Below are 20,433 nucleotides of genomic sequence, written 5' to 3'. Positions count from 1 at the left end.
TCGCTCGCACTGCGGGCAGTCAGCCCCCTCAAGGGCTGACCTAGCGTGCTCCGCTCCCAAGCAGACCACACATAGATCGTGTGTATCCCCGCCAACAATGAAATGTTGGCAGGGAGGGACACACTTTCTATGTGGCTGCTCGACCGCCTTTCTTTCTCTCTTGAAAGATCTTTTTCCCCCTTTTGGCATACTGCTCAAAATAAAGTTGTGCAAAACTGGCACAGAAAAACAGCAGTATGCAAGACAGACAAAGACATAGAGCGCTCTCGCTGAATGACAAAAGCTGACGCCGGCTTCAAACGCACGTGCTTTATACTTCCTGGTCGCTGACGTCACCGCGCCTGTGACGTCACTCCCGTCATTCTATTGGTTGTTGGACTATGACTCAGAGTGCGGCTCGCCAATGGCGATCCCCAAAGCGTTGATGACGCAGTGTTGAGTTCCCGGAAGGGAATCACCTTTAAAGTTCTCCAAATTAAGTTCTTAACAATGCATATTACTAATCAAAAATTACATTTTGATAGGTTTACAGTAGGAATTTTACAAAAAAATCTTCATGGAACATGATCTTTACTTAATTTCCAAACGATTTTTGACAAAGAAAAATCAATAATTTTGACCCATACAATGTATTTTTGGCTATTGCTACAAACATACCCCAGCGACTTAAGACTGGTTTTGTGGTCCAGGGTCACATATAATTAAAATGTGTTTATACCTGGCCAATAGAGTAAAGAGGCACTGCTAAGCCTTTTCACATTTTTAAGGCTCACAGATTGATGTTAATTTTCGTTCAATTCTGTGTGTTTCTAAACAGGTGAGGGCAATTATCAGTGATTTTGCTGTTTTCATCACCATCTTGACTATGGTTCTAATCGACTACGGTCTGGGAGTCCCTTCCCCCAAGCTACAGGTTCCTAATGAGTTCAAAGTGAGACATTAAGACAAGTTTTACAGTACTGTCATTCTGCATAAATCTATGCTCTGCATATGAATATGTAACTAATCAGATGATCTCTCACAGCCAACCCGAGATGACCGCGGCTGGTTCATCAGCCCAATAGGACCAAACCCATGGTGGACCATTATTGTGACCTTCATCCCAGCTCTGCTGTGTACCATCCTCATCTTTATGGACCAACAAATCACTGCCGTCATTATTAACAGGAAGGAACACAAGCTGAAGGTGTGTTGATAAGTCCTTCACAATATGCTGTTTTTAGTGAACAAGCATTCTTGATGTCCTTCGTTGTGCCTTCACAGAAAGGCTGTGGCTATCATCTGGACCTGTTTGTGGTGGGTGTGATGCTGGGCGTGTGCTCGCTGATGGGCCTGCCGTGGTTCGTAGCCGCGACCGTGCTGTCGATCTCTCACGTGAACAGCCTGAAGCTGGAGTCTGAATGCTCCGCACCTGGAGAACAGCCCAAGTTCCTGGGCATCAGAGAGCAGCGCTTTACTGGCCTCATGATATTCGTTCTCATGGGGAGTTCAGTGTTTATGACCTCCGTACTCAAGGTCAGTAATCTTTGGCTCAGATTGAGTCAGGCTCCCATGTTTCATCAACACACAATGCTTTTGAGAGGTTTCATTCTTTTTAATGGTTATTGTTTTATGTTTTTGTCATCAGCATATCCCAATGCCGGTGTTATATGGAGTTTTCCTCTATATGGGAGCATCGTCTCTCAGGGGCATACAGGTACTGCAATTCATATATTGTGCCTAAAATTGTTTATTCAGACCTTTTCAGATTTTTTTTTTTCAGGATTGTTTATATGCCATTAAAGTATTTATTAATATTTTGTATTAGATTTTAGTTTTTATAATTTTAGTTATAATTATAGTTTACATTTTAGTAATTTTGTTATGTGCTTTTGTCATTTTTATTAGTTTTTATACATTTTCATCAAATTATTAAATATTTTTTTATTAATACATTTATTAATAATAATTTATAACGCTTGTTATTTTATTTTAATTTTTCCAATTTTTGTTTTAGTTATTTTTAGTACTTCAGCTTCAATTTATTTTATTTCACTTGGTTGCCAAGTCAGCCTTTCACTGTTTTTTAAGTTATTTTTTAATCTAATATTATTTATGTACGTATTGATTGATTTATTTGTTGCATTGGTTGATTTTTTTTATATAAACAGGTTTTAAATAGTTTTATCTTTAATTATAGTTTACATTTTTGCAATTGTATGTGCTTTTGTCATTTTATTAGTTTTTATATATTTCCATTTAGCTCTGTAATTAAATTTAATAGTTTAAATTATTAAGAATAATTTATAATTTAAGCTTTTTGTATTTTATTTGTTCAGTTTTTGTTTTAGTTGTTTTTAGTTCTTCGGGTTCAATTTTATTTCACTTGGTTGCCAGGTCAGCATTTCTAATTTTCGTTGATTTTTAAGTAATTTTTTAATCCAATATTATTTACTTATTGATTTAGATACTGATGTATTGATTGGTTGTGTATTAATATTCTTTTTTGTTTCTTTTTTATAAAAAACTGCTTTTAAATAGTTTTATATTTAATCATAGTTTACATTTTTGTAATTATATTATGTGCTTTTGTCATTTTTATTAGTTTTTATATTTTTCCATTTAGCTTTGTTATTTAATTTAATAGTTTAACAGTTTCAATTAATAATATTTTTTGGGATAAATTTTTTATTGCTTTTGCATAGAAGAGACAAATACAGTTATTTCTTTACAATAAACAAAAACAAAACCCTCTAACCCCACCACCCACTTCCCCCCACCCAGCAGCGGTCCCCCAGGTCCAGGCCACCTTACAGTATAATTGCAATCAAAGCAAATTGCCTGCAAGATACAAATAAATAAAAAAAAATAAAATTACAATAAAAGATAAATACAATAATAGAATACTAATAATATAAAATAAAATAAATTAATACAGCATACAGATACAGTTTGTCCCATAGATCATCAGAGGTTTGAACATTTGAATTGTACCCCAAATTAAATTCTACCATCTTGAAGCTTTTCTGTCAAACTATCTGCAACAACTTTCCATGCCTCCATGGTTGAGGCTCTGGCTTTATTTATTCTGGCTGTTGAAAGTTCTAACATTACTATATCGTGAAACTGAAGTAGCCAGTGTCGCACAGCTAAAGAATGTGGAGGGAGCCATCTTTGTGCAATTATCTTTTTGGCAGATGTTAGTCCTGCCAACCAAATCTTTCTTTGTGTTTCTGTAAGCCCTAAACTAGAATCATCATTTAGAAGGAGCACAACTGGTTGCACTGGTATATCTTTTCCTATCATTTCAGACAGTATTGATGAGGTCTTTTCCCAAAACTCATAAACCTTCTCACATTCCCAAACCATATGCATGAATGTTCCCACTTGTTGGTAGGGGCATAAATTACAGTGGGGGCTTGTAGATACTTTAATGAGAAAACGTTTCTTTGGTGTCCAATACAGTCTGTGACAGAATTTGAAATGAATTAATTGGTGGTTTGGATTTTTTGATGAACAAAATATATTTTTCCATACCGTTTCCCAATCAATCGAGTCCACCATTAGCTCCCTTACCCAAATCATGTGCAGTGGTAACTGCTTTATTTTAACTTCAAGAAGGCGAGGATAAACAGCTGACACTACATTTTGTTGAAAAGAGTTGGAGAACCAACTGTGAACTGGATGTGCCTTGAGAGCTGACCCCCAAGGGACTCCATATGCCCTAAGGGCTGAACGCAATTGCAAGAACAAAAAAAAAGATGATGAAAGTACTTTAAAAGATGAAACTATGTTTTGAAAACTTAACATACCCTTATCATCCCATATGTCAGCAAGTGTCCTTATTCCCTGCTTTGACCACTGTTCAGATGTGAATGGTTCAGAACCACATTTAATGTTTGTATTACGCCATAAGGGAGTCTGTAGGTGCCATTTGTTATCGTAACTTAATAATTTCTCTACTGCTCTAAAAGTGCTAATTGTATTTGTTATGATGGGGCCGAATGACTGTTTGCAGTACTTTAAAGAGAGTCCAGAGAAAAGTACGTCTTCAAGTCTAATTGGTCTAACAATTGCTTCTTCTATTTCTCGACAAGATGTGGAATTCATAGAGTCAAACCATGTCTTGACTACACGCATTTGGAAGGCTTTATGATATAGCTCAAAATTAGGAAGGGAGAGACCTCCCTCCATTTTAGTACGTTGCAATGTAGATAATTTTAACTTTGGTTGTTTGCCATTCCAGAGAAATGTGCGAATTAAAGAGTCAAGTCTTTTCCACCATTTTAAAAGAGGTGGCAACGGGATCATGGCACTAAGAAAATTAACCCTAGGTAATATGTTCATCTTTACAGTCGAGACTCTGGATTGCAGTGACGCTGGAAGTGTTCTCCATCTGTCAATATCCCTTTTAAGCTTCTGAAAGACTTTATCATAATTTATATGTACAATTTCTTTTAAAGAAGACTGTATAAAAATCCCTAGGTAAATTATCTGATTCGTAATTGGGATGGTTGTTATCTGGATACTCTGAGCTTTTTTGTTTAATGGTAGAAGAGATGATTTGGACCAATTGATCCTATATCCAGAAAATTTCCCAAAACAATTAAATGTTTCAAGTATGTTCTGTATTGCGCCAAAATCTGAAAAATACAATAAAATGTCATCTGCATAAAGAGATATTGCATGTTGGGTACCTTTGATAGAAATAGAACAAATTTGATCTTGTCTTATTTTTTGAGCTAAAGGTTCGAGGGATAATGCAAATAACATTGGTGAGAGGGGGCATCCTTGCCTCGTTCCTCTCAAGATATCAAATGGTTGGGAGTGTAAGCCATTTGTTGCTATAATTGCTGATGGGTTATTATAAATTATTCGTACCATATTAATAAATTTCTCATCAAACCCAAATTTACCTAGCACCCTCCATAAGTAATCCCAATTTAATCTATCAAAAGCTTTATCCGCGTCTAATGATAAAACTGCACAAGGGGAATTTTTATCTTTGCTTTCATTCACTATGTGTAGCAACCGACGTATATTGTCTGCAGCCGAACGATGTGGAATAAAGCCAGATTGATCACTGTGAACTAATTTACAAATATATTTTTCAAGACGTATAGCTAAAACCCTAGCATAAACTTTTAAATCAGAATTTATTAATGAAATTGGCCTAAAATTTGAACATTTAGTATGATCTTTATCTTTTTTTGGAATTAAAGAGATTAAAGCTGTATTCATTTGTTTTTCAAAGTAACCTTTTTGGATTGCTGTGTTTACTGCAGCATGCATAATTGGTCCTAATAGATCCCAGAACTGTAAAATTAATTCTGGAGGGATCCCATCTGGCCCAGGTGATTTCCCCTTCTTTGCCGTTTTCAGTGCTGCATACAGCTCCTCAAGTGTTATAGGTTGGCTCATTTGTTGAGATTCATTTTGCGTTAATTGTGGTAAATCAGTGTCATGTAAAAATTTATAACACTCAACCATATCTATGCTATCTTTGGGCTGATATAAATCTTTAAAATGTTCAGCAAAAGTTTTGTTTATCTCTCTTGGATTAGTTATTAGGCCTTTTGTAGGAGAATAAATGGTATCAATTATAGCCCTAGCTTCACTTTGTCTGAGTTTTAAAGCCAATAACTTGCTAGGTCGTGGACCATTACAATAATAATTCTGCCGAACTCTATGCATAATAAATTCAGCCTTTCTACGAAGCAGATCGTCTAACTTAGACCTGGAACTCTTTAATTCACTTTCAACAGATTTTGAAAATTTTTTCTTCAGCTCTGTTTCTTGAGAAAGGCAAATTTGTTCTAATTCCTCAATTTGTGCTTTTCTAACTTTATTTAAGTGAGAAGAGAAAGAGATAGCAAAATCTCTAATAAAGCCTTTCGTAGCCATCCATACCATCATGTGATTATCCACACTATTCAGGTTTATGTTCAAAAAGTCTTTCAACCTATTTCTAAAATCTATTAGAAACCCAGAATCCTGTAAAAGAGTTGTATTAAATTGCCATCTTGGAGATTTATCATGTGAGCAATAAATAAACTTTGTCAGCAGTGGATTGTGGTCAGATATTACAGCAGGTAGGATTGCAATGCTCTCAAAACACATCCTGAATTCACGAGAACATAGAATATAATCTATTCTAGAATGTGTCTGATGCCTTGAAGAAAAGAAAGTATAGTCTCTAACCGATGGATTTTGAACACGCCATACATCTATGAGATTAAAGGTTTGCATAAAAGACTTGAAATTTGCTGATGTTATCTCTTGTGATTTGGTAAATACAGTGGTGGATTTATCAAGCCTTAGGTCAGCAAGTGCATTCATGTCTCCACCTATAATGAGTGCATAATCGCTTAGGAGCAGCAACTTATTTGTTAACACCTGAAAAAAGTTTACATCAAAAACTGCTGGGGCATAGACAGAGACAAAAGCTATCTTCTTACCTTGAATACTTGTACAGAAATAGCTCAATCTACCAGATTTATCATTACTATATTTTTCAATAACAAGAGGAAGGTTTCGTTTGATGAGGATAAGAGACCCCTTTGTTTTTGAGCCGTCACTGGACGCAGCAATGACTTTATACAATTTATTTTGTATACGAGGAACATCGGTTGCTTTTAAATGAGATTCTTGTACTAAAGCCACATCTACGCAGTGCCGTCGCAAATGATCTAAAAACTTTGTTCTCTTTAAAGGACTGTTTAAACCTCTGACATTGACAGATAAAACTGAAATATTAACCATTGTCAAAGAAATTTTTAACTTGAACTATATTAAAAGCCAAATAATGAATTATTTTAGGCATGAGTTCTTTGATTGCACGTTTCACTAGAATAAAAGAAGAAATACATGGCTGGACAAAACTCTCCCCTCCCGCCGACCGCTGGCTGTTCCCCCATTTGTGTATCGGAACCGTGACAACATCATACGTCCCACTGATCTGAGATTCGTATGCTCCCTCACATGTATATAACATCGAAAAAATAAAAATGTATAGGAACAACAGAACTATCGCTTACATTTTAAACTGAAAGCACACCTTTATGCGTTAAACACTTCAAAACTTTGTGGTATTTGTCCGGAACACGAAAAACTAAATTGACCGCTTTATCAAACTTAAGAACAGAATATAACGTTAATCCTAAAGATGAAACAGCTTTAAACCTACTGGCTGATTTATCCTAAGTTATGCAAAGTGTCCTAAATCACACAGTTCCATAAGCAATCCTACCAGTAATGATGGCTTATTAATTATCAGGTCGATTCGTGTCCATATCGTATGGATTGACATCGGCGAAAGTAAGCTGCCGTCTTGCACGCGAAGTCTCCGCGTTCTGCAGTAGAAACTCTCTCTGCTTGTTGTGGCGAAGAGAAAGACAGTTTCTCCCCGTTATGCATAACGCGCAGAATGGCTGGGTAAATCAGAAAAGATTGGATTCCTGCTGCTCGCAACTCCTTCCGTGTATCAGCGAAGCCTCTCCGTTTTTGCGAGGTGTAAGCACTGTAGTCGGCGAAGAATCTCAGCCTATTCTCACCATCCAAAATTGGTCCCCGCTTGCTCACCTCTCTGGCCCCGTCTAAGATAGCTTGACGGTCTTGATATCTCAGCAGTTTAAAGATCATAGTGCGCCCAGTCTCCGTAGACCTCTGATGTCCATAGATGCGGTGGGCTCGTTCGATCTCTATCTGCTTGTTTGAGAGCGAAGGAATCCACTTCGGAAGCATTTCTTGGAGAAAGCGTATCGCGTCACCTCCCTCACGGTTAGATGCAAGACCGACAATTCGAACATTGTTGCGTCTTTCTCGATCTTCAAATTCTGCCAGCTTTATTTGAAGCTTAGATACATCCGATTTACAGCCGACGACATCTTGTTTCAGGCCTCTCGTCAAGTCAAGTCAAGTCACCTTTATTTATATAGCGCCTTTTACAATACAGATTGTGTCAAAGCAACTGCACAGTATTTAAACAGCACAATAGTGTGTAAGTAACGCATTATTGTAACAATCAATTTTCAGTTAAAGGCAGTTCATCAATGAATTCAGTGATATCATCGTCAGTTCAGTTCAAATAGTATACGATATCGCTGGAAAATGTCCCCAACTAAGCAAGCCAGAGGCGACAGCGGCAAGGAACCAAAACTCCACAGGTGACAGAAATGGAGAAAAAAACCTTGGGAGAAACCAGGCTCAGTCGGGGGACCAGTTCTCCTCTGGCCAGACCAAACAACAGTTTGTACCAATGTCTGATTGTAGAGAACTCATCAGGATCCTGTGGTGTAGTGCCAATGGCCGTCAAGGTTGGCGAGGTCTTTATTGATGATCCGCCTTGGAGCTCATCTGGTTGACATCCACGGCTATTGAAGTCATCTCTAGGTGGTGATCCACGATCTAAGCTGGGTACGGACTGGATCCGGGGGACTGGAGTGACCATCTGATCCAGATACAGGCTGGATCTGGTGGCTACGGTGACCTCGGAATAAGAATGAAACAGACTAATATTAGCGTAGATGCCATTCTTTTTACGATGCAACGAGTGCATCAGGTGTTATGGGAGGTGTTTTCGGTTCCGGTTGACCTAATTAATGCAGCCTAACAATCCTTTAACGGATTTGAATTATAGAAATGTGTTAATGATTTTATGTGTAAGCCAGGTTAAAGAGATGTGTCTTTAATCTAGATTTAAACTGACAGAGTGTGTCTGCCTCCCGAACAGTGTTAGGTAGATTGTTCCAGAGTTTAGGCGCTAGATAAGAAAATGATCTGCCGCCGGCAGTTGATTTTGATATTCTAGGTATTATCAAATTGCCAGAATTTTGAGAACGCAGCGGACGTGAAGGACTATAATACGATAGGAGCTCGTTCAAGTACTGAGGAGCTAAACCATTGAGGGCTTTATAAGTAATTAGCAAGATTTTAAAATCTATACGATGTTTAATAGGGAGCCAATGCAGTGCTGACAGAACCGGGCTAATATGGTCATACTTTCTGGTTCTAGTAAGAACTCTAGCTGCTGCATTTTGGACCAGCTGGAGTTTGTTTATTAAGCGTGCAGAACAACCACCCAATAAAGCATTACAATAATCTATCCTTGAGGTCATGAACGCATGAATTAATGTTTCAGCATTTGACATTGATAGCATAGGTCGTAATTTCGATATATTTTTAAGATGGAAAAATGCGGTTTTGCAGATGCTAGAAATGTGGCTCTCAAAGGAGAGATTGCTATCGAATAGGACGCCTAGGTTCCTAACTGATGATGACGAATTTACAGAGCAGCCATCTAGTATTAGACTGTGTTTTAGGTCATTACTTGTGGAGGTTTTAGGTCCAATAATTAATACCTCTGTTTTATCAGAATTTAACAGTAAGAAGTTATTCGCCATCCAGTTTTTAATATCAGCTATGCATTCTGTTAGTTTTTCGAATGGATATGTTTTACCGGGCTGCGAAGAAATATAGAGCTGAGTATCATCAGCGTAACAATGAAAGCTAACACCATGTTTCCTGATGATATCTCCCAAGGGTAACATGTAAAGCGTAAAAAGTAATGGCCCTAGCACTGAGCCTTGAGGTACTCCATACTGCACTTGCGATCTAAATGATACCTCTTCATTTATTGCCACAAACTGATGACGGTCAGACAAGTACGATTTGAACCATGCCAGTGCACTACCACTAATGCCTACATAATTTTCAAGTCTATTTAAAAGAATGTTGTGGTCAATAGTATCAAATGCGGCATTAAGATCCAGTAGCACTAATAGAGAGATGCAACCACGATCGCTTGACAATAGCAGGTCATTTGTTACTCTAATTAGAGCAGTCTCAGTACTATGATATGGTCTAAAACCTGACTGGAAATCCTCGCAGATACCATTTTTCTCTAAGAAGGAGCATAATTGTGAGGATACTACCTTTTCTAGTATCTTTGACAGAAAAGGGAGATTCGAAATTGGTCTGTAGTTAATTAATTCATAGGGGTCAAGTTGTGGTTTTTTAATGAGTGGCTTAATAACAGCTATTTTGAAGGTTTTGGGGACATATCCTAATGATAGTGACGAATTAATAATATTCAGAAGAGGATCTATGACTTCTGGAAGTACCTCCTTTAGTAGCTTAGATGGAATAGGGTCTAACATACATGTTGTGGGTTTAGATGATTTAACAAGTTTATACAATTCCTCCTCTCCTATAATAGAGAATGAATGGAATTGTTCCTCAGGAGATCTACAACGCACTATCTGATGCGATACTGTAGCGGGCGGCTGTATGGTTACAATTTTATCTCTAATAGTGTCTATCTTGGAGGTAAAGTACGTCATAAAGTCATTACTGCTGTGCTTTTGGGAAATGTCTAAACCTGTTGCTGCAATATTTTTAGTTAATTTAACCACAGTATTGAACAAATACCTAGGGTTATGTTTGTTTTCTTCTAAGAGAGATGAAAAGTAATCCGATCTGGCAGTTTTTAATGCTTTCCTATAAGATAAATTACATTCACGCCAAGCAGTACGAAAAACCTCTAGTTTTGTTTTCCTCCAGCTGCGTTCCATTTTTCGTGCTTTTCTCTTTAGGGCGCGGGTATGATCGTTATACCACGGTGTTACACTGTTTTTCTTAATCTTTTTTAGGCGCACTGGAGCAACTGTATCTAAAGTGCTAGAAAAGAGAGAGTCCATAGTTTCTATTACATCATCAAGTTTTTCTGAGCTATTGGATATGCTGAGGAATTCAGATAAGTCAGGAAGATTACTTACAAAGCAGTCTTTTGTAGTAGAAGTGATGGTTCTACCGTATTTGTAGCAAGGAATTGAATTAACAGTTTTAGCTATCTGGATTATACAAGAGACTAGATAATGATCTGAGATATCATCGCTTTGCTGCAGAATTTCAACGCCATTAACATCAATTCCATGTGACAGTATTAAATCTAGAGTATGATTTCGGCAATGAGTAGGACCTGACACGTGTTGTCTAACCCCAATCGAGTTCAAAATATCTATAAATGCTGTTCCTAATGCATCTTTTTCATTATCAACATGGATGTTAAAATCACCCACTATTAAGACTTTATCTGCGGCCAGCACTAATTCGGATAGAAAATCAGCAAATTCTTTAATAAAGTCTGTATGGTGCCCTGGTGGCCTGTATACAGTAGCTAACACAAACGTCACAGGGGATTTATCATTAGTACTTGTTTCTCTGGATAATGCTATATGAAGCACCATAACTTCAAACGAGTTATAATTGAAGCCCGTTCTCTGAGAGACATTGAGAATACTGCTATAAATAGTAGAAACACCTCCTCCTTTACCTTTTAGACGCGGTTCATGTTTATAACAGTAATCTTGGGGGGTGGACTCGTTTAAAATAATGTAATCGTCTGGTTTTAGCCAGGTTTCTGTCAAACAGAGCACATCTAGGTTATGATCAGTGATCATATCATTTACAAAAAGTAGAAAGGGACCTGATATTCAATAAGCCAAGCTTTATCAATTGTTTCTCTGTATTATATATATTTTTTATTTGTTGAACATCAATTAAATTGTTAGTCTTGATTTGATTCAGGCGTTTTTTGTGTTTTCTAGCTCGGGGAACAGACACAGTCTCTATAGAGTGATATCTAGGTGAAAGGGTCTCTATGTGCTGAGAATTAACTGATTTCTGTGACGTGAGGCGGCTAGCAGATGGTCGGTTTAGCCAGTCTGTCTGCTTCCTGACCTGGGCCCCAGTGAGTCAAGTGCAAACTCTAAGACTATGTGCCATATTTCTAGATAGAAGAGATGCTCCACATCCGGAGGGATGAAGACCATCTCTTTTCAACAGGTCAGGTCTGCCCCAAAAGCTTGTCCAATTGTCTATGAAACCTATGTTATTTTGCGGGCACCACTTTGACATCCAGCCATGGAGTGACCACAGTCTACTGTGAATCTCGTCACCACGATAAGCCGGGAGGGGACCAGAGCATATTACAGTGTCTGACATCGTACTTGCAAGTTCACACACCTCTTTAACATTATTTTTAGTGATCTCCGACTGGCGAAGTCGAACATCATTAGCGCCGACGTGAATAACAATCTTACTGAATTTACGTTTAGCATTAGCCAGCACTTTTAAATTTGCCAAGATGTCAGGCGCTCTGGCTCCCGGTAAACATTGGACTATGTTGGCTGGTGTCTCTATTTTCACGTTCCGTACAATAGAATCGCCAATTACTAGAGCACTTTCATCAGGTTTCTCAGTGGGTGCTTCACTGAGTGGGGAGAACCTGTTTGATGTTCTGATCGGAACGGAAGAGCGGTGTTTTGACCCGCGACTATGCCGCCTCACAGTCACCCAATTGCCCTGCTGCATGGGCGTTGTTACCGGAACCGAACAATGTACAGGGCTTTCTGAGCTAGTCACATCCAAAACCGTATCTAAGGCCCTCACATTCTTACTATCCTCCATTAAAGTTTGGATGCGTGACTCTAGTTCTGAAATCTTCTCTGTCAGCCTGACTATATTCCTGCATTTATCACATGTATAAGGCTCACTGCTGACAGAGATAGATAAGCTATACATGTGGCAAGCAGTGCAGACTACAATTGTAGGAGAAGAAGCCATTACTCACCGTGATTGTAGAATGATTTCAACTTACCAATGTTGTTAGAGTTCCTGAAGAACAGATCAGGGGGAGAAAAAACGGAACGGAACCGGCTAAAAGAGTACTAACGATATTAAACACGAGAAAAAATAAATAAAAACGTGAATGGAACGCAGATGGCAAGTTAACCGGCCAGCGCAATGCTAAAAATAGTAAACAAGAGTTAAAAGCGTGAATGGAGTGCGAGCGGCAAATTAACCGGCTATGGAATGCTAACGTGCTGCACTCGTGATTATAGAGTAAGGCGAACAATCAAATTAGTCAGATTAGTTTGATGGATAAGACCAGAAATTAAATTAAGCTATATCTATCAATTTAAAACGGCAGAATTAACAATAAGATAGAGAATCCAGTAGAAAATCCAGTAGAAAAACGAAGCTGCAGAGAGCTAACGTTACAAACAAACAGACCACACTGCAGCAAGGCAAACAGGAAGCAGGGAAACAGCGAAACAGCGACACCCACAGGACAGGAGGAGGAGAGCAAGCTAGCTCACCAACAACTCTCGTCTCGCGTTGAACATAGTCCACCTTGTCGATAAGCCCGCGTACAACTGCCATCTGAGATTGAAATTCCGCAGTGAGAGACTGCAGGGACTGCGTCACGTCTTTCATCGCAATATGCACTGCGTTCCGGACAACTTCTTCCAACGTATTTTGTTGCTTCGTCAATGCTAACGAAATGGCGTCCGCCATGTCTTCGCTGCCAGTTGAAGGTTTCATCCGTTTCCCAGTCGAGGCTTTCACAGGCGAGGGTGCCGCTTTCTTGTTAGCGTTCATTTTGTCGAAAGGTATATTTAGAATGTTCAATTTGAATGTTTGATCTGTTAAATATTTATAAAGTGAGGGAGCGTACCAGGAGCTCTACAGATCTGCAGCCATCACGTACGAAGCGTCACGTGATCTCCCCTTCAATTAATAATATTAATGTATCATTTAAGCTTTTTATTGTATAGGTTCAGTTTTTGTTTTAGGTATTTTTAGTAGCTTCAACTTATTTTATTTCACTTGGTTGCCAAGTCAGCATTTCTAATTATTTATTGTTTTATTGTTTTTATTTTTTTAATCTAAAATTACTTATCTATTTATTAATTGATTGGTTGTATATTAATATTCTTTTTTTTAAATAGTTTTATCTTTACCTTGTTAACAACACTGAATTGTGTCCAAATTCTAGTTGGGGTCTTACTGTGCAGTTCTGACCGTGTTTGCGTTTGATTTTCAGTTCTTCGATCGTCTGAAGCTGTTTGGGATGCCAGCGAAACACCAGCCTGATTTTATCTACCTGAGACACGTCCCATTGAGAAAAGTCCACCTGTTCACCATCATCCAGCTCAGCTGCTTGGTGCTTCTCTGGGTCATCAAAACGTCCAGAGCTGCCATAGTCTTTCCTATGATGGTAAGATGTGTTTATTTATATGTGTTTACTTATATTTATATGTGTTTATAAGTGTATGGAACAGCCACGACCCTGACGCCGCGTTATGCACAAACCCACGTGCTGACAAGTGGACGTGTCAGCAGACGGATATGAACGTAACCTTCCCAACGCCCTGAGGGCCGATAGAGGGGGCCCCACAGGGATGCCAGTTGTTACTGAAGCAGGGGTTGGGGGGCAGAGCACATGAGATTTCTACATGTGGAATGAAAGTAATTCAATATATTCATAATCTTTTAGGGATATATGAGGGAAACAGCGGCCTTCTGGCTGACCGTGGAAGAATACTGAGACATGTTGCCACAACCTGCGGGACGAAGGAGACCCAGCAGGAGCACAGTCAGGGACTACTCCGCATCTAGGCCTGACTGCGGGGCATGGAGGACCCAAGGTTCACCGGAGGGAACAACTGAGGGATATAGCACACGGATCCCGTAGGAGTGGCGCAGCAAGCCGACACCAGCCGTTCTCCCGCTCACCTGATGTCTATGTTAAGACACGGGAGGACACGGTCTTTACGCAAAGGTTGTAGAACCTAGCGAAGCTAGGTGTCGCCCAGCCCGCAGCTCTGCAGATATCTGCTAGTGAGGCGCCATGAGCCAACGCATAGGATGAGGCAACACTCCGTGTGGAGTGGGCACGATCACCTAAGGGGCATGGCTCTCCCTGGTTTTGGTATGACAGGGAGATGGCATCTACCACCCAATGGGCCAACCTCTGTTTGGAGACAGTATTCCCTTTCTGCTGACCCCCAAAGCAGACAAAGAGCTGGTTGGTGCGTCTGAAGCACGTGCTTGTGGTGCAGCATCGGTCGGAAGCGACGGAGTGCAAAAAGCACAGCCAACAACTCTAGGCAATTGATATGCCATTGCAGTCGGGGTCCTGTCCAGGAGCCCGAGACTGCTTGCCCGTTGCATACAGCACCCCAATCCGTGGAGGAGGCATCCGTGTAAACCACGAGATGCCTGGAGACCTGTCCCAGAGGGACTCCGGCCTGAAGAAAGGCTGGGTCTGACCACAGACTGAACAGGCGGCGACACTGCGGAGAAACGCCAATCCAGAGTGTGCCACGGTGCCATGCCCATCTCGGGACTCGTGTAACCAGTGCTGAAGTGAGATAGTTGAGAATGCCCTTCCGCCAGAGGGGGGAGAGGGCAGCCTCCGTGACCTTCGTGAAGACACGGGGAGAGAGGGACAGGCCAAATGGCAGCACTTTGTACTGATACGCTCGACCCTCGAAAGCAAACCGTAGGAAGGATCTGTGTTGAGGTATAATCGAGACGTGAAAGTACGCATCCTTCAGGTTGATGGCTGCAAACCAATCCTGGCAACGAATGCATGTTAGCATGCGCTTTGCTGTGAGCATCTTGAATGGCAGCCTGAGAAGGGACCGATTCAGAGCTCGAAGATCCAGGATGGGTGAGGAAATTGGCTCTTTGTGTGAAATTGTGGGTACCGCCGACCCGTAGGTCGACGGCGGCATTTCAGTACACAGCAGCTCCCGGCCCTCTACCGGGAGTGGGGACGTCAGTGTTGTCGTTCCCCAAAGAGCGATCTCCTCCACCTCTGGGTTGCCCGCGTCAGGGACGCTTCGCAGCTCTTCTGCGGGTGTTTCTGGCCGGTCCCTGAGAGGCGGGCGGCGCCGCTCTCCCGCAGCCAGCTCGACGTCGAGCTGCCAGTCTGGCATCGTGGGCCTCGGCAGGGGACAGAGCTGGTTTTCTGGAGGCCGCAGGGGGGTGCCCTCGGCGACGAGCAGGCGGAGGTTGAGGCCCCGGAGGCGGGATGGTAGCTTCGCATCGGGGCAAGATGTGTTTAATCGCCTCCGTCTGCTTCTGAACTGCCGAGAACTGCTGGGCAAAGTCCTCGACAGTGTCGCCGAATAGGCCGTTCTGGGAGATGGGAGTCTGGGCCAGAGTCAGCCACAGGTGTCGCTCCTGGACCACTACTGTGGACATCACCTGGCCAAGGGAACGTGCCGTGACCTCCGTCGCCCGGAAGGCGAAGTCGGTGGCGGCACGGAGTTCCTGCACAGTGAATTGAATGTCCCCCCGTGTCTCGTCGCGGTGGCCGAAAAGCATTGACGGCTCAACGACTTACCGCGGGAGGACGACGAGGGGAGCCTCCTCACGAACGAGCGGTGGGACTTCAGCGTGGCCAAGGTCATACGCTCGCAATGAGCGCATGAACCATCCGTGAACGCTGCCTCAGCGTGTGCCCGGCCCAGGCACGTAAGGCAGTGTTCATGTCCGTCAAGCGAGGTGAGGAAACTACCACACCCGGAAGCGCACGGCCGGAAAGACATACCGGGAAGATGTCTTTCACAGCCGTGAGAAATTCACTCTTTTTAGATCCCGGTTTGGCCAGGGAGGAACCGCGGCACAACTGTGCACTCAAACGGGGCTGCTCGCTGGTGTGCAAAGGCGTTTATTTGCTGTTATAACAGCAGCCCGCAGGATCACGCTGGCGGCTGCCAAATGTCTCTTTTAGAAACTGCTCTCAGAGTGTGAACTCTGCAGGAACTCTTTTCTTTTTTTGATCGTTGTCTTTGTTGAAGACAGGCTCGGTCATGAAGGCTCCGAAGCGAAAATCTGAATGAGTGGCTGCATGACGCCATCTTATATATCCATATGTGCAAATACCACTCGCCATTGTTCATTGGCCTTTTGAATAAGGCTCAGAGATGATTGGTCTCTCAAGCGAGTTCTCATATGTAACGCTGAGTGAAACGATTGAAGGGGAACTGTGGTTTATCACACCTGAGTCCAGTTTCTCTAGCCACACCCAGGCCTGATTACTGCCACATCTGTTCGCACTTCAATAGGATCAAATCACTTAAATAGGACCTGCCTGACAAAGTGAAGTAGACCAAAAGATCCTCAAAAGCTACACATCATGTTGAGATCCAAAGAAATTCAGGAACAAATGAGAAAGAAAGTAATTGAGATCTATTAGTCTGGAAAAGGTTATAAAGCCATTTCTAAAGCTTTGGGACTCCAGCGAACCACAGTGAGAGCCATTATCCACAAATGGCGAAAACATGGAACAGTGGTGAACCTTCCCAGGAGTGGCCGGCCAACCAAAATTACCCCAAGAGCGCAGTGACGACTCCAAGAGGTCAAAAAAGACCCCACAACAACATCTAAAGAACTGCAAGCCTCTCTTGCCTCAGTTAAGGTCAGTGTTCATGCTCCACCATAAGAAAGAGACTGGGCAAAAATGGCCTCCATGGCAGAGTTCCAGGATGAAAACCGCTGCTGAGCAAAAAGAACATAAAGGCACATCTCAGTTTTGCCAGAACACATCTTGATGATCCCCAAGACATTTGGGAAAATACTCTGTGGGCTGACGAGACAAAAGTTGAACTTTTTGTAAGGTGTGTGTCCCATTACATCTGGCATAAAAGTAACACAGCTTTTCAGAAAAAGAACATCATACCAACAGTAAAATATGGTGGTGGTAGTGTGATGGTCTGGGGCTGTTTTGCTGCTTCTGGACCTGGAAGACTTGCTGTGATAAATGGAACCATGAATTCTGCTGTCTACCAAAAAATCCTGAAGGACAATGTCCGGCCATCTGTTTGTGACCTCAAGCTGAAGTGAACTTGGGTTCTGCAGCAGGACAATGATCCAAAACACACCAGCAAATTCACCTCTGAATGGCTGAAGAAAAACAAAATGAAGTCTTTGGAGTCAAAGTCCTGACCTGAATCCTATTGAGATGCTGTGGCATGACCTTAAAAAGGCGGTTCATGCTCGAAAACCCTCCAATGTGGCTGAATTACAACAAGTCTGCCAAGATGAGTGGGCCAAAAATCCTGCACAGCGCTGTAATAGACTCATTGCAAGTTATCGCAAACGCTTGATTGCAGTTGTTGCTGCTAAGGGTGGCCCAACCAGTTATTAAGTTTAGGGGGCAAACACTATATATATATATATATGTGTGTGTGTGTGTGTGTATGCATGTTTAGTTATTTATAGGGCTGGGTAAAAAATATCGATTCTCCGATTTTAATCGATCTTCAGTTTAACGCAACGATATCGATTCGGGAAATCCCCGAATCGATTCTTAATGCCTGTGCTTCAAGTAAGAGGATATGAATATTGAAGGTGTCACAAGTGTTCGAGCTGAGAGAGTTTTCTAATCACAGCGCAGAGGAGCTGCCTTAGATCAGAACATGTTGATCAGCTGCTTTTTTTGCAGAAAAATCTGGTGATCAAAAATGATTAGGCTGTAGTTAAGAACTGTTAGTTTTATGGACAGTTAGAATGTTTTGTATACGCAGACAAGGGCTTTATGATGGGCCTGTTTTGAACATTTTGAATTTAGAAAAATGTTTTATTTCTTAAACATGTTTGAAGTTCTTAATAGATTTCACTGTTGCACATTTACAGTCTTTTTACTTTTTTACAGTAATGTGCATTTTGCAGTTTGTTTACATGGTGTACAATGGATGCACATATTTATGACTTCTTGTTACAGTGTTCATTTAAAATAAAAGTTGTTTAAAATAAACAACTGTGTGCACCCTATTATTAATGTAGATGCATATTTCAGTAATAAACTTAAGTAGGAGAGTTTCAGTTACCAGCATTTATATCAAAATATGGATCCCATGTCTGCAAAACTAACATTTTAAATGAAATATTGATAGCTAATCGATATCGAATCGAATCGAAACCATAAAAATAAGAATTGAATCGAATCGCTGAATTGGTCACAATACCCAGCCCTAGTTATTTATATGCAAGATCTCATATGATGTCACACGTGGTGTACTTTCTTACAGGTCTTAGCCCTTGTGTTCATCCGTAAGCTGTTAGATTTTGTCTTCTCCAAGCGAGATCTTAGCTGGCTCGACGACCTCATGCCTGAGAGCAAGAAGAAAAAAATGGAAGATGCACAGCAAGAGGTACCACCACCCCCCATTACACACTGCTATTGGTTGCGCCCTGCGACGACGCTATTGGCCGACAATGACCAATCACTGCAGACAGTGTTTGATAAACCATGTTTTCTTTTTCTCTCTTTCAGGAGAATCAGTGTGTCTTGATGGAGGATGAAGGAATTGTACAAGTGCCCCTAGAAGGGCATTGTAAGTAAGTAGAAAAAAAAAATACTTTAAAATTGATAACGTGCTGTTTTTACCATTTCTGTTTAATTTAACCCTTAATTCTAGTTTGACCAATTAATTGCGATGTTATACAGAATAATTTTTTTTTACATTTTATTTATTTATTTTTTAAAGAAAAGATACACTACCGTTCAACAGTTTCGAACAGTTAAATTTTGTTTTAACAGAAATGAAAAATTTTATTCAGCAAGGATGCATGAAATTGTTCAAAAGTTACAATAAAAACATTTATAATGTAATAAATGCTGATAAAATAAATGCTGTTTTTACATTTTTTATTAATCAAAGAATCCTGAAAAAAAAAACAGTTTTCACAGATATACTAAGGGTGCTCTGACATCTGTGGTTCGGTTCATTTGGTCCATTTGGGCAACAAATGATACATAGTAGCATTTTTCTGCTGTTTTGGGTCCTTTTCACACTACACTGATTGCTCTGGTTCGAACCAGTTGAAACGAACCAAAATGCAGTCATGTGACAACATCCACTCCATCACTCGCTGGCCAGATTTACGTATTTTCTAAACTGCTAAACAATGAGAAGATTGCAGTGTTCTTGTGAGCTTTCGAAAGTTGGGAACTAATATGATCATTAGACCAAATTCTTGCTCCGCACCTCCTCACAACTCCAAGTTTGTCCGCAAGCTGCCATGGGGCTATGTTACTAAAGCACTAACTGTCAACAAATACTTGTCCTCATCCCATAATGAACAGCGCAGCTGACTATGGCAGCTGGATTAGTCCAAAAAGGCGCAGTACTTTTTGCTGTTTGGTCTGTTCGAGTTCGGATCATGTTCTCACCATAAACGAACTGCTCCAGTGTTCGTTATAAAGTGTACCGAGACCTCCTACACTTCTTTGGTCTGCTTTTGGTGCGCACTCAAGTGCGATTGCTACATTCACACCTGCCCAAACGAATCGCACCAAGAGGGAAAACGAACTCTAGTGCAATTCAACCGAACTAAATGAGACGGGTGTGAAAACACCCTAAGACTCACAACAGTTTTCAACATTGATAATAATAAGTGTTTCTTGAACAGCAATGTGTTTGTGTTCACCAAGGGATGATCCATCCACAGTCAACATTTCAGATGAAATGACAAAGACGTCTTTTGGAAATGTCTGGAAAGGCCTCAACACTGACAGCGCCAACAAAGATCAAAGCTCAAAAAGGTTTGGATTTAATATTTCCTCATACATTTAAATTTTCTCACTGTGCCCTC

General features: G+C 40.8%; 1 protein-coding gene across 5 annotated transcripts in view; it reads left to right on the top strand.

Moving 5' to 3' along the window:
• Positions 1 to 20,433, top strand: part of slc4a10a (solute carrier family 4 member 10a) — a 101,042-nt gene that overhangs the window by 62,598 nt on the left and 18,011 nt on the right. For 3 of the 5 annotated variants that reach the window (XM_073825453.1, XM_073825455.1, XM_073825454.1), the window contains exons 15-22: positions 818 to 931; positions 1,025 to 1,186; positions 1,264 to 1,515; positions 1,628 to 1,696; positions 13,868 to 14,041; positions 18,867 to 18,989; positions 19,112 to 19,176; positions 20,273 to 20,383. In XM_073825453.1, coding sequence (XP_073681554.1) covers positions 818 to 931; positions 1,025 to 1,186; positions 1,264 to 1,515; positions 1,628 to 1,696; positions 13,868 to 14,041; positions 18,867 to 18,989; positions 19,112 to 19,176; positions 20,273 to 20,383 — 1,070 coding nt within the window. The remainder of the gene's footprint in view (positions 1 to 817; positions 932 to 1,024; positions 1,187 to 1,263; positions 1,516 to 1,627; positions 1,697 to 13,867; positions 14,042 to 18,866; positions 18,990 to 19,111; positions 19,177 to 20,272; positions 20,384 to 20,433) is intronic. The other 2 variants (XR_012340749.1, XR_012340748.1) reach the window with 1 other exon arrangement.

This window comes from Garra rufa, chromosome 20 (assembly GCF_049309525.1).
Source record: "Garra rufa chromosome 20, GarRuf1.0, whole genome shotgun sequence".
Classification (NCBI taxonomy): domain Eukaryota; kingdom Metazoa; phylum Chordata; class Actinopteri; order Cypriniformes; family Cyprinidae; genus Garra; species Garra rufa.
This window is presented reverse-complemented; position numbering and strand designations above follow the sequence as displayed.